At 31.3% G+C, this 14,157-nt stretch overlaps 1 protein-coding gene across 4 annotated transcripts in view; it reads right to left on the bottom strand.

Moving 5' to 3' along the window:
* Window positions 1–781: 781 nt before the first annotated feature.
* LOC111047192 (facilitated trehalose transporter Tret1) overlaps window positions 782–14,157 on the bottom strand; it is a 47,676-nt gene continuing 34,300 nt past the window's right edge. For 2 of the 4 annotated variants that reach the window (XM_039439833.1, XM_039439841.1), the window contains 3 exons: window positions 12,482–12,590; window positions 10,723–10,896; window positions 782–2,183 (listed from right to left, as the gene is read on the bottom strand). In XM_039439833.1, the coding sequence (XP_039295767.1) occupies window positions 2,068–2,183; window positions 10,723–10,896; window positions 12,482–12,590 (399 nt within the window). In that variant the 3' untranslated portion in view covers window positions 782–2,067. The remainder of the gene's footprint in view (window positions 2,184–10,722; window positions 10,897–12,481; window positions 12,591–14,157) is intronic. The other 2 variants (XM_022332881.2, XM_022332880.2) reach the window with 1 other exon arrangement.

Here is a 14,157-nt window from a genome sequence, read left to right on the forward strand (position 1 = left end):
GTGGGAAAAAGTTTGAAGCCCGAGGCGAAGCCGAGGGCAGCAATTTTCCTGAGGGAGAAAAAGTATTTTTCGCTTGTGATGTACACAACATTTTTCCTCCATCTACATTTTTTTATAGAAACTGCAAATAAAATCATTCTAATAACTTACGTATTGGTGACAATGATTCCTAACAACATAACCTGAATCTAAAACCTAAAAACCGGTCGTCTGATTGGCACAGCCGATTGCGCTATCTATCGGCAAAAGTTGTAACAATTATATCAGCTGAGGAGCTACCAAAAATGGCTGACTCCAGATCACGCGGTTCAGATTTGAATAAATTGCAGATCAAAAATATTTGTTGGCTGGTATTTTGAATAGAATAAAATATTTTAAAAATTGTATAAATTTTTATCGTCTACTAATATTAAGAATATAATAATTATCATACAAACATTTTCTTATTGATTGACGGAGTTTCTCATAGTATTGGACTATTGAAACCGTATCCTGTCACCTGTCAATAAATCTTCAGCGAAAAGCTTGTACAGTTCACATCATGCATTTTTATAAAGCTTAAAGTTATTTGATGATTATTCCTTCAGCTGTAATATTGAAAAAGCACATGAAAAGTTTTTTTGAAGAAAGATCAAATCAAAATACTTCTTAATAATATTAAAAACTGATATAGGCTTCTGAGCCTTGTAGTCAGATTTTTGATCAAGATAATCTTTAGCCAGGTCACTAGTCGCAGCAACAAGTATTCCAAAGTGATAAGTGAAAAAATTGACAAAAGAATATTTTTAAATAGATGTTCAATTATATTTTTATAACCAAAACTAACAAATGAATTATTATAATAACAGCTATAAATAAGTGTAATAATCATAACTAATAAAATTGATGAAATTTCATTCTTCAAGCTATGATTTCATGTGAAGTAGTATATGATAACTTCTTGAGAATAAATAAGAATAAGAAATAACTCATCATGTTCAATTAATTTTTGAACAAAAATGTCTTGAAAATTACTAGTACCTAATAATCTTATAATATTATGATGAAGTACCATTATTCAATGTATGAGAAAAAACTGTAAAAAACAATAATAATGATAATGAAGTCAATTATTCATAAACTTTATTCAGGTATTTTAAATTTGGAAAACGTCTGCAGCAAATGTAAAATGAATCAACAGATGGTAGAAGCATATAATGGCACTACTCAGAGAGCAAATTTTTGAACAACCTCTATAAGTTTTAGTAAAATTAATATTGTTCTATCTTCTAAAATCTACACTACGATTCTTGTTTTGTTCAAAAGCTTATATATCTGAAGCGTTACTATCTCGAGAAAGCCTTAAAAGAATGAAGATTAAAATTAACTTTTCTAAATGAATAAAATAGAGAGTTAAAATATAACATACAATTGCATGAACTAATATACATTAAATGATTAGTTGGATAGGCTACAATACCTAATACTTAATTATGAAACATTATCTACAGCCAGTTCTATACAATAATAGCTTATTATTTACAATATCATACACATTTATAAGTTAGTTATAGCAGTCAATGAAAGATTGAGGAATAGAACACGATTATGAATGTTGTATACCGTATCCTAATAATCTCTCATAAAAGTGTCATTCATAATTATTTGGGTTATATGAGAATGACAAAATAGTTACAAATTTCTGGATCTAGAACTAAATGAATATTATCATACATGATTTAAAAGCCATTAGGAATCATGTGAATGAAGATAATGAGAATGAAGTAAAGAATCTATTGGTACGAATTGAGAATTATCTCAGTTTTACTGAAAAAATGTGAATTGATTGCAAAAGTAATTATGTATTCTTGTAAAACTTCAAGGAATAAAGAACGTTCAATTAAAAAATATGAATTGTTGGAAAAACATTTAACATATAATATAATAAAAACCATTGATATGAAAGTCGTATTCAGTACTTGAACCATATTATGTCTAATAAGTGAATCACACATTCAATTTCAAATGTTATTTGTAGACTGTGAAATGCTGAAGTCTAATTGAAATACATGGCCAGATTCTGATGTTCTATAGTTTCCTGTTGACAGGTCTCCCGTTCAGAACATCTTGAATCTCTTGGAGGGAAAGACCCCGAGTGTCGGGCAATAATACCACTGTGAACAGGATCGCCACCACGCAGAACCCTACAAAACAATCAAATTTATACATCAATCACTTCTACCCCATAAATTATATAGCTTTTTATGAAACAATATGATGACGATATCTCAGTAATAAGTAGATATAAATCGATAAAATTGATTGAAATGATCAAAAGATAATAATTGTTACATGGTTTATTGACAGTATCATAGTAGGCCTATTGTAATTTAATGCATTATTAGATTGATAGTCCATCAGATTTAATAAGAGTCCTAGAAACAGGGTTTAAGACTAAGATGAGTAACTGGTAATAGTACATGATCATTTCGGAAAATTTAGTATAGACTGAACTGGAGAATTTTGCATGATGCAAGAGGATAGTATATAGCTGGTTAAAACCCTTTATTTCGTAGTGGTTTCATATTGAAACCACACATTCAAGATTTTTTTTACAGCTTTGTAGTGGTCTATAGACAACACCACTCTCTAATAAGTTGGTAAAACTATTTCTCTTTAGAGGTAATTATTTTCATTCGCCTGACATTGGCCAGATTGGAGTAATCAGACAAAGCTTAGCAGTGCGTCATCGTTTTGTGAGGTTATGTCGGCAACCCATGTTGTGCACCACGTTTTGATTTTTTACATACTATTTCTGCGATTTGGTGAGTTAATTTTTTCATACATTGTTGAATATTATTCAGACTAGCTATTATGAATATTACTTCACAATTATTTCACTCTAATCATCCTCTGCTGAACGAAATATGTGTGGTATCACTGTGAAACCACCATGAAAGAGGAACCGCTATGAATTGCGCTTTTAGCGCTATTAGTCTTCCCTGTGCTCCCAAGGAAGGCTAACATCCCTTTCATTACTACTATTGTATTATCATTACTGTATTAGTACTATTATTATTATTATTACTACTATTAAATTCCTTTTATTACTATTATTGTATTAGCATTACTGTATTTTTATTATTATTATTTGAATAAAAAAATATTTAAAAAAATCATTATTATTATTATTATTACTATCACCGTATTACTACTATTATATCCTATAGTGATTGTATTTATTATTGGGCTGAATAAACCATTCTGCATAACTTTAATTTACTGATTGTTTTCTCATCCAAACAACTACCATTCTCTTCACTCACATATGAATGACTTTCATAGTGGTTTCACAGAGGTACCACCTCATTATTTGAGGCATTAGTGAAAATTTCGTTAACTTTTCAATTAATGGTCAATTTTTTGTTTAGTTGAACAAGAAAATGAATGAATTCCACTTGATTTCTTGAAATTTCTTAATTAATGAAATAAAGGGTTAACTCATCAACTAGACTACATGCGCACAAGCATTGCGTGAACGCGGCATCAGTATTTTCGTGATTCCAAGTTTTTCTATCGAAGAGTAATTTTTTTTATTCTATGGGTGTTTCTATTGCATGAAAAAATAATTGATCAAAAGCGAGTTGATGGTTAGTTCAGCGGATAGTTTGTTGACTAAGTTAATCATTCAGATATGGTAAATAGATCTGCTTCTTAATTACAACCTGGCATGTTCTTCCAATATCATTGCCCCAGGTTGAGTCACCATTCACCATTTTGTAATTAAATTTTTTCTAGGTGAACAGTAACCTTATGCATATAAATCTAGCCAATACCTACGTTCAACATTCGTCCATTGAGTACAAGAAGTAAGAACTATAAACATTGAAATGCATAACTCATAATCCTTAGTAGTTATCAAGCTTTGATAATAAATATTTTAAAAAATGCAATACTTTTATCTTTATTGAAAACTAGCAAGTAACCCGTGCTTTGCACTGAGGAAAATGTTGTGTTGTAAAATGCAATCTCCTTATGTCTAGGAAACAAAAAATAGAATAGGCTATTTATTTATTAGTCTTTCAAAATTTTGTAAACAATCTTCATCAAGAGTTGAAAATTAAAAAAAAAAAAAAATAGTTTGGTCACGAATCCGCAATCTTTGACTTATGAACCGCGCATGCTATCAATTATTACACTAAATTCAGAATCTTGATGTAAAATAAATAACAAGTTAATCAGTATGTTATTTATTACTAATAAGTGATGATTCCTATCCCACACATTTTTAAGCCAAATCCTTTCTTTATTAATAAGAGGATTAGATATTAGGCATCATATAATATGATGTGATCGCAACATGTTTGAGTAAGTGCAGATTATAATCTCAATATTCACCTTATATCCCAAAATTATCTCAATCCAGAATATGAAATAATGATTCATGAAGTATCTATTAAAGTGAAAAAATTATGAAGTGAGTGCTGCACGTTGTAATATTACATTTTTTCTCACATTTGAATCGAATCTTCAATTCGAGATCTATGAAACTTTATAGTAAATATCAGAGTTATCTATAGACGGACAAACTTTTCGACGGAGAATTTTTTATCGTAAATGTTTGTTGCATTGTTCCATGGTGTCACCGAGGCAGGGTTAACAAAATTACTAGATAAATGGTTTATTTAAATCGAGATATATATAAAAATTTAAAATAATAGTTTCAAAATAAAGTTTTATTGAGAACAGATGTAGAATGTGAATTCTAAACTTGTAAGTTATAATTTTTTGGTGACGTGTCTGTAATATCTACACCGAACAAGGCATTGGCTCTGTGATTTGTAACTTAGGTTTTTCCTGTTCTTCCTTCTCTAGAAAAATGGCTGGCTTTGTGTTGTTGTAAAATTTTGCTCTGAATCATTTTCGTTTATTAATGTTTTAAATTGCGTTTTAAAAAGTTTATTGTGTTCTATTTTGTTAACATATAGCTATTAGTGTATTCAAGCCAATAGCCACTGTTTTTCAACTGTAAACTAGATAAGTATTTTAGTTCGTAGTTACTCTAAAAAATTAGGCTTAAGATATAGTTCTTTGTGTATTTGTATAAATTCATCTGAAGATTATAAGTTCATTTGCTCTGAAAACTGGATTTCTCATTCATAGGCGATAGATCCATTCACAATTTATCAAGAATCTATTTCATTGGAGCCGACAACTATCCTTAGGTTAATAGGTGGAATGCTATTCCAACCGATTTAAGGAAAAATTGGTAGCACGGCAAATGTTACCCCTGTGGTGGGACCGAATTACAAAATAAATATGTCCCAAATGGTACACCATGAAATCCCTGAATATAGAAATTATTAGTGGATAGATATCTTGATAGGTTATGAATGGTATACTGCTGAGTGGGAAGTCGGTTCAAGAGAGATCAAGTCCTAATGAATATATTATCTGTGCAGACTAGCAAAATGGCATACAATATGAAAAATATTAAAAATGATGATGAGTAATAGCTGCCTTAACACAACTGTTTGATAAGCAAGATGCTAAGTTAGACCAAATGTTTAAAAATCAAAATGCTAGATTTGATGAGCAAAATGCTAAGTTAAATGCTAGGTTTGATGAGATGAAGCAAGAATTTGCTAGCATTAGACTAGAGCAGGTTAGTATAAACCTTCTATTGAAAAATGCACATGAAACATTGAGTGATAATCATGAAGATGAAAACAAATTGACGCAGGATAATAGTAGTGTTAAGATACAAGATCAACTCATTCAAGTTTCTGACAATGTAGGCCTAGTTACTGTTGTTGGAAAAGTCAACCCTAATGAGATAGTAGAATTGAGTAAAGAAGTAGGTAGGGAGTTGTCTTCACTGAAAGTCAACTATCATGAAAGTAATATTGCTACATTGAAGGTTAGGAAAACTATGAACAAAGTGAATGATTACATGAGACAGGTTTCTGTAGAGGTTAGGAACAATGTAAACAAAATGAATGTTGCTTTGAGTCAAGTTGATGAGTTCAACTTTCAACTGAGAATTGAAAAGGTGTATGCAATGCATTCTCAAGTGAACATGACTAACTTTTGTAGGCAAAATGGCTTTGTTGAAACAAATGAACCCATGAATAAAATCATGTTCTTGAAGAAAACAAAGTACAAAGTTTCCATTGATGTATTAGTATTCAAAGGTTGTTTCAAGTTGCTTATTTACAAGATGATGACAGTGAATCACATGATGAAAGGGTATTCCCCAACACACAATGATTAGGAATCCTGTGTCATGCCGGGATTCAGAATAGCAATGACCGTAAATACTACGTATGGTAAGAGTCCATAATTGTATCTTTTTTCTTTCCTGTAGCCTATTTTTCTTGGCCCTTAATCTTTTCAATTTTCGATTCTTTCCTGTCTTTGTGTAATATTCAGTAAATTTCTTCTATGATGCATATCTTAACCAATCTTGTCCATAGTCATTTAAATTTGTATTTTTTCTGAAATAATTTTGGAAGTTAAAATAGTAGCTTATTTTCCTAATCCTTAAATTGTTGATGAAAATTAACTTTTCTAGAATCTATCCACTGTAGTGTAAAGAATTGTGTGCTTGTGACATATTTTTTCATCGTGTATCACTTATGTGAAGTGTATCAATTTTGTGTGTGTTGTTTTAGGGAATTTATTTACCCAGTTTTCTATTTCTCTTTTTTGTATTTTTTAGGGAACTTATTTACCCATTATTCATCTTGATCATCTTTGTATTATAATCTTGAAATGTTTGTACTTATTATACAGTCTTTAAATTATAAATTATGTTATTATAATAAATAAACTTCAAAATTTGAAAGTATTAATGAATTCTGTAGCCATATATATGTGATGTATTAATGAAAGTTAGCTTGAATAATAATGTTTTTATTGAATAAAAACGTTTTGTTATATTATTAATTGAAATAAGTTTTTGTGATTGATATCTTTTTCAAATTTTAAAATTGTTTGTTCTATAAATTTTGATATGATTGATTATCGTTTGAAATGGATGCTGGAGTGTATGTAGAAATTTTAGTGGGGTTTGTTGATTAGAATTTTGCTGGTATGTGATTGTTTTTTGAGATGGAAACCCATTATTGCCTAAAGAAGGAATAACAGAGGTTATGACTTAGAGAGGCAGTAATGAGATAATATTTCTTGTGTTGATTACTTATGTTGATTGCCATAGATGCAAAATAATGATTAATAATGTTGATTGCCATAGATGCAGATTACTTATGAATATTGATTGCCTTTGAAGCAAAATATTATTGATGTTTTGAATGGTTTCTTGTTTAATGTTTGATAGTAAAGTTTTGTCATGAAATGTAGTTTGTGTTTAGAACATTGAAGAGTCGAAATAAACTATAGTATCCAACAAACGATGATTAACAATATTAAATAATTGCTTTTTATACAATTTTTGAACAAAATTAAAACTAAATAATTTTGAAACCCTGAATGATAAATCATAAATGTGAAATGAACTTGCTATAAATGCTATAAATGAAATGTTATATTAAATGATAATGAAATGCAGATATATTATGAAATGATTGTGAATAGAAGACCAATTGTCTGAAATTATTGAAATATATATTGAAATTATTTTTGTTGTGAGGATCTGATGTTTTTACAATTTTGATAATGATACAGGGTGTTATGAAATTCTATTTCTATTTTGAAGAATGGATTAAATTTTGATATTTGAACTGTGAATAGATGAAAATGAATTTTTTTAAATTTATCATTGATATGTCCATATTTCACAATTTATGTATTGCTGACTGTATAATAAGATGTTAACAAATTTCAATTTCATATATATTTAAAAATAATTTTCATGTGTATTAGATTGTATTGATAGCCTAATCAAGTTTTTCTTTTTAGTTTATAAGCATTTTAAGATAACAGGTACAGCACAGACATTAACATTGAAATAGTTATCATGTGAATCTCGAAATCAGCAACAAGTGAACGCCATGAAGAGTGTTAAGAACATTTGGGTGATTTTCGAACTAGTGTGACTCATCTACGCTGCGGCCTACACCAATAACTACGCCAAAATCTACGCCGATGCCTGTGCTGATGCCAATGCCTGCGCCAATGCCAATAGCTACGCCAATGCCTGCACCAATGCCAAAATCTGCGCCAATGCTGATGCCAACGCCAATAACTATGCCAATGTCAACACCAATATCAACACCAATAACTACGCCAAAATCAATGCTGATGCCTACACTAATAACTACGCCAATATCAACACTAATAACTACGCAAAAATGCCAAAATCTACGCCGATGCCTGTGCTGATGTCAATGCCTGCGCCAATGCCAATAGCTACGCCAATGCCTGCGCCAATGCCAAAATCTGCGCCAATGCTGATTCCAATGCTAATAGCTACGCCAATGCCTGCGCCAATGCTGATGCCAACAACAAAAATCAACGCCGATGCCTGCGCCAATGCCAATATCTGCGCCAATGCTGATATCAATGCCTATGCCTGCGCCAATGCTGATGCCAATGCCAAAATCAATGCCGACACCAAAGCATACGCCAATAACAATGCCAACGCTTATTGCTGACTTTGTATCTCAAACTTCAACACTACTACATTACCTGGAGGTAATTGCCATCCATGTTCACATTCACAACTTTGAATTCAGAATAACAGTCACAGTATCATGAAAGAATTGATTAAAAAATCCTCTCCTAAATTATTCCTGTATGCAGAACTCTAAACCTTGAAAGCTGAAAATATAAAAAAACCAAACCTTACCTAAATTAATCCTCACCTAAATTAATCCTGTATGCAGCGTCTATCTCTTTTCCAAAAAACGAATTACATTGTCATTTCAAGCCTGAAATGTACATTGTATAATTACAAATATGATACAAAATTTATGTGACTCTGTATTGAATTTGGAATGCAGCCGTCTACTACAAGCATGAGGCAATGCTAACTGAGATGTCACCTGTATCGAGTTTGATATGCATCAGTCGACTACAAGTATCAGCCCAACACTACATGCATCCAGATCAGCCCAACACTAACGTCATCACATTGGAGTCACACTTAACTGAAAATCATACTGAGTGCCTTAACAGACTGTTTCCAAAATGTGCATCAATAAAATCAACTGCGTCAATAGTGAAAGAAATGAACATTTTTTGATTTATTGAAATTTTATGTGAGAATTAAATGTAACAATTCATCAATTCATTTAAAAAAAAAAATATATATATATATAATATATATATATATATAAATAATAATAATAAATTTTTTTCATTCAACATACTAAATTTTTTTTTATGCAATAAAAATTAAATTTTTCTATCTATTAAATTTATGTGCAATTTCAAAAAACTATTCTTTACATATTAAACTTTCTGTTGAGATATTTTCCTTTAAATTATAAAACTAAATCAAAAGTAATATTGATATTCTATATTTTGAAATATTGTTTGGAAACATATAACAAACGCTATTGATGAATTTTTATAATAATTTTCAATATTATTGGATGACATGTATTGTTTTTCTAGAAAAAATTGTTACTGTTCTCGAATTTAAATTTCAACAATTTTCATTAGGGTCAATGTAATTTTTTTTCTTTAAATTTTCAAACAGTGAAATTTTTTATGTCAAGAGGGGGGTATTTGTAATATTACATTTTTTCTCACATTTGAATCGAATCTTCAATTCGAGATCTATGAAACTTTATAGTAAATATCAGAGTTATCTATAGACGGACAAACTTTTCGACGGAGAATTTTTCATCGTAAATGTTTGTTGCATTGTTCCATGGTGTCACCAAGGCAGGGTTAACAAAATTACTAGATAAATGGTTTATTTAAATTGAGATATATATAAAAATTTAAAATAATAGTTTCAAAATAAAGTTTTATTGAGAACAGATGTAGAATGTGAATTCTAAACTTGTAAGTTATAATTTTTTGGTGACATGTCTGTAATATCTACACTGAACAAGGCGTTGGCTCTGTGATTTGTAACTTAGGTTTTTCCTGTTCTTCCTTCTCTAGAAAAATGGCTGGCTTTGTGTTGTTGTAAAATTTTGCTCTGAATCATTTTCGTTTATTAATGTTTTAAATTGCGTTTTAAAAAGTTTATTGTGTTCTATTTTGTTAACATATAGCTATTAGTGTATTCAAGCCAATAGCCACTGTTTTTCAACTGTAAACTAGATAAGTATTTTAGTTCGTAGTTACTCTAAAAAATTAGGCTTAAGATATAGTTCTTTGTGTATTTGTATAAATTCATCTGAAGATTATAAGTTCATTTGCTCTGAAAACTGGATTTCTCATTCATAGGCGATAGATCCATTCACAATTTATCAAGAATCTATTTCATTGGAGCCGACAACTATCCTTAGGTTAATAGGTGGAATGCTATTCCAACCGATTTAAGGAAAAATTGGTAGCACGGCAACGTATAATATCTCAATTCAGATTATGAAAATGATTGATGAGTTTTAGGACAGGGAAGCTTTCAAATTTATTTATTCATTATCCACTGTCAGTGAATATTATGAATAAATTACGCATAATGTAAGTGTTCAGTGTTGCACGTATAATATCTCAATTCAGATTTGAATAATGATTGATGAAGTTTGAGAATAGAGTGAATGAAATTGAAGTCCATTTTTATCTAAGCTTATATTCTTTGATGTCACATTATAATTAAGGTACCTGAGAAAATCCAGAAAGCAAAAGCCATTCCAAGTGATGCAGCCACCGAATTGAAGCCCAAAGTTATGATGAAGCCAAGAATCCAACAAAACGAAGCTGTAATCGCAGATGCTTTGGCTTTCATGTTAGGTGGAAACATCTCCCCCATCACAGCCCACGGCAATGGTCCGAAACCTGAAAATAATAAAATTAGAATTTCGAATTAGGCTACTCATCAAAGGTGATTTTAGACAATGAATTGACAATAATTTACTGAATTTGTCGATTAATTCATTCATCGACAAATACTTGGTTCGATTGTAACAGTGAAAAATAAACTTGACTATTGAGAGACCGTTATCTTTTCTTACTCAAGAATTAAGAGTTTTGTACATACATGTTTGTGTCTTCCCATATCGTCAGCCACTCAGTAAGATTCTTTTCCATAGATTTTCTTATACAATTGAATAAATCATTTCAACTGATTATTTTAATTCATAGCACACTGAGATTAATTCTCAATTAGAAGACCACATAGTGTGTTTTTTAAATGAATATTTGGAAATGAGCTTGTCCATAAAAACCTCGATCTGAAACTTCAGATTACCTTTAATACTAAATAAGATGTACTGAAAGTATCCACTCTCCAAGGTGCAGCAGAACCGATTTTGCTTCGTCACATGGGCTATGGCAGAGTTAAATTTTGGACTGCTGTCAATGTTTGCCCATTATTTAAACATTCAAGTGGGGAACATGATTTGGGAAATCGTGTTTTGCTGTACTCATTTTTGGACGAAAAGAATATAAATCTGTAATCGTTACACAATGTGCTTTTTGACGACAGTTCAACATTACACGCGACATAACTGTTCCTAATGCTAACATAGTTCGGTCCTGGAAGTTGGAAGTTGGAAGGATCAGGTATATCACACTAACAAATGACAGACGTAGGCGTCGCAGATCCATTAGAATCACATTCTTCTGAATTGGAGATTTGAAAAGGATTGAGAAGGATTTTTCACTCTGATTTGAAGTCTCATCCTTTTACAATAATGATTGCTCAAGAATTACGCTCAGCAGACTAACTAAGGCAACCGGAAAAATTTGTGTGAGCAAAAATGCTTGCTCAGATCCCTCTAAATGCAGCTTTCCTTAATAGTGACGAGGCATATTTTCATCTCAGTAGACCGCAAAACAAATAATTATTTATGAATTTCATGCCATACCCCGCGACATGTGTGCTAGAGCTGCTTAAAAATTCAAAAATCGTATTGAACAATGTATTGATGCATGGCCGCGATATTCAGGACATTATTTTCAAAACCTGTTCAATATAATATGTGCCTTTATACCGATTTAGATACCAAAACTGAACTTAATTCTACTGAAATGGATTCATTAATTAGATTTAACCTTGGTGCTGGCACGTATTGATGCCCCTTAGATATCCTGAAGTTTCAAATGGCTTGCAACAATTCTCCCTCAAGAGAATATACTTGTCCTGGCTGATCAGATAGGTAGCCTACTGTACATTGCACAATTCTTTCCAATTACGAGAAATTTCTATTGCATTCATGCCAATCATCCAAGGTCGAAACAAAATTCAAGTTACACAGAGCTCTCTAGAAGTAAAATAAGTGGAATATTTGAGGATACAATTTTATCCAACAGTTTCATGGCTGTTAAATGAGATAACTTATTTCAGATTCTTCCCACTTTTACTGTTATCTGTAGTAAACACTCTCAGCCAACGTGATAAATAAAACAAAGGACCACTCACCTAGACAGTATGTTACGATGTAGACAACCATGAAAATGATGGGAGCTGTTGACAATGATGAAACATCAACTCCCTTATCTTTGAAAAAGAAGTATACTCCAAGGAGTGCCTGTGAAAATTCAACGGAAAATTATTATTGAAAATAAGGACTGAATGCACAGTGTTATTATAATTGAAATTTATCATGAGACACAACGTGCACAGTCAGACCTGATTAGAAACTTCCTAATTCCTAATGCGTAAATGTGTTCTGCCATCTTTCATGAAAATAGTAACTTCCTTAAATTAATAGAAAGATGTCGTGCATTGAAACCGATGTAGACTTCTTCGTTATTTGGAATAGGAGAATATTGTAGTATGAATTTTTTTGAACTGTTGCATGAGCATAACTTGTTTTTTATCTACTTGATACTGTGAACAAGTTGAATGTTTAGAAAGGTGATCATCATCCCTTGTAATAATTTATTCTGATCAGAAATTCAGTTCCAAGCGGATATCGGAAATATATTCTATTGCTTCAGTGAGTGTAACAAGTTTGGAATTTTTTTCTAAGTGATGGTTCAATATGAAATTTTTTCTATAAAATCTAGTTAGTCAATATCAATCAACAAAACGTCGACAATTAATTTCAATCACTATCTTGGGACAATAAAGAGCATCCCAATCCAATCAAAAAATTTGAATTGAAGGTATAGAATAGAATAGAATATCTTTATTAGCCTCAATAGTACATCACAATTTGACATATAGGCCAGTCAACACAATACAATACAGCACAATAAAAACGGGCAATAAACCACCACAATAAACAGTCACAGTAGTACATTGGATTGAAATTCAAATATACATTACATACAGTTCATAATATACAACAATACACATCATTCAAAAATATACATTATTTTTAATTCATTTCAAAATCCCTTGGATATAATTTTTTCTCCATATATTCTTTGACGGAGTAGAAGGGATTATCTAAGAGAATTTTTCTAGCACATTTCTAAACCTTTTTTAATTAAGTTGTCTTATTTCAAAGGGCAGTCTATTCATAATTTTGATTGCGGCATTAGTGGGGCTTTGATCTGTCTTGTGGAGTCTGCTTCTTGCTAAATTCAAAGATTGACTTGTTCGAGTATTATGTGTGTGTGTAGCACTTCTCAACTCCATTTTATCGGGATTAGCTTTCAAGAACAGTAAACATTGTAATATGTATAATGAAAAGAGTGTTGATATACGCAATCCCTTAAAATTTCTCTACAATGTTCACGAAATGGAGCTTTGGCAATGACTCTGACAGCCTTTTTCTGCAACAAAAAGATATCATGCGCTTGTGCTGCACAACCCCAGACTATTAGGCCATATTGGATATGCGACTGAAAAATGCCAAAATAGGCCTGACGAATGCCATCCTGGTCCAGCTCACCACAAAGACGTTTGAGGGCAAATACACTGCTGCTCAACTTATTTTTCAGACTGGCAATGTGATGGGTCCAAGTTAGAGTAGGGTCTACAATGATTCCCAAAAATTTCTGAGCCTTATTATTTGTGCTATTGGAAGCAGATCTACTTTTAAGCCCAAACGTGATTGTTGTTGTTTTATCTGCATTGAGAAGCAGCTCATTCGCATTCAACCACGTTTGAACTACCTTCAAATTAGATTCAGAAAGTGCCACAGC

This window comes from Nilaparvata lugens, chromosome 1 (genome assembly GCF_014356525.2).
Source record: "Nilaparvata lugens isolate BPH chromosome 1, ASM1435652v1, whole genome shotgun sequence".
Taxonomy (NCBI): Eukaryota; Metazoa; Arthropoda; class Insecta; order Hemiptera; family Delphacidae; genus Nilaparvata; species Nilaparvata lugens.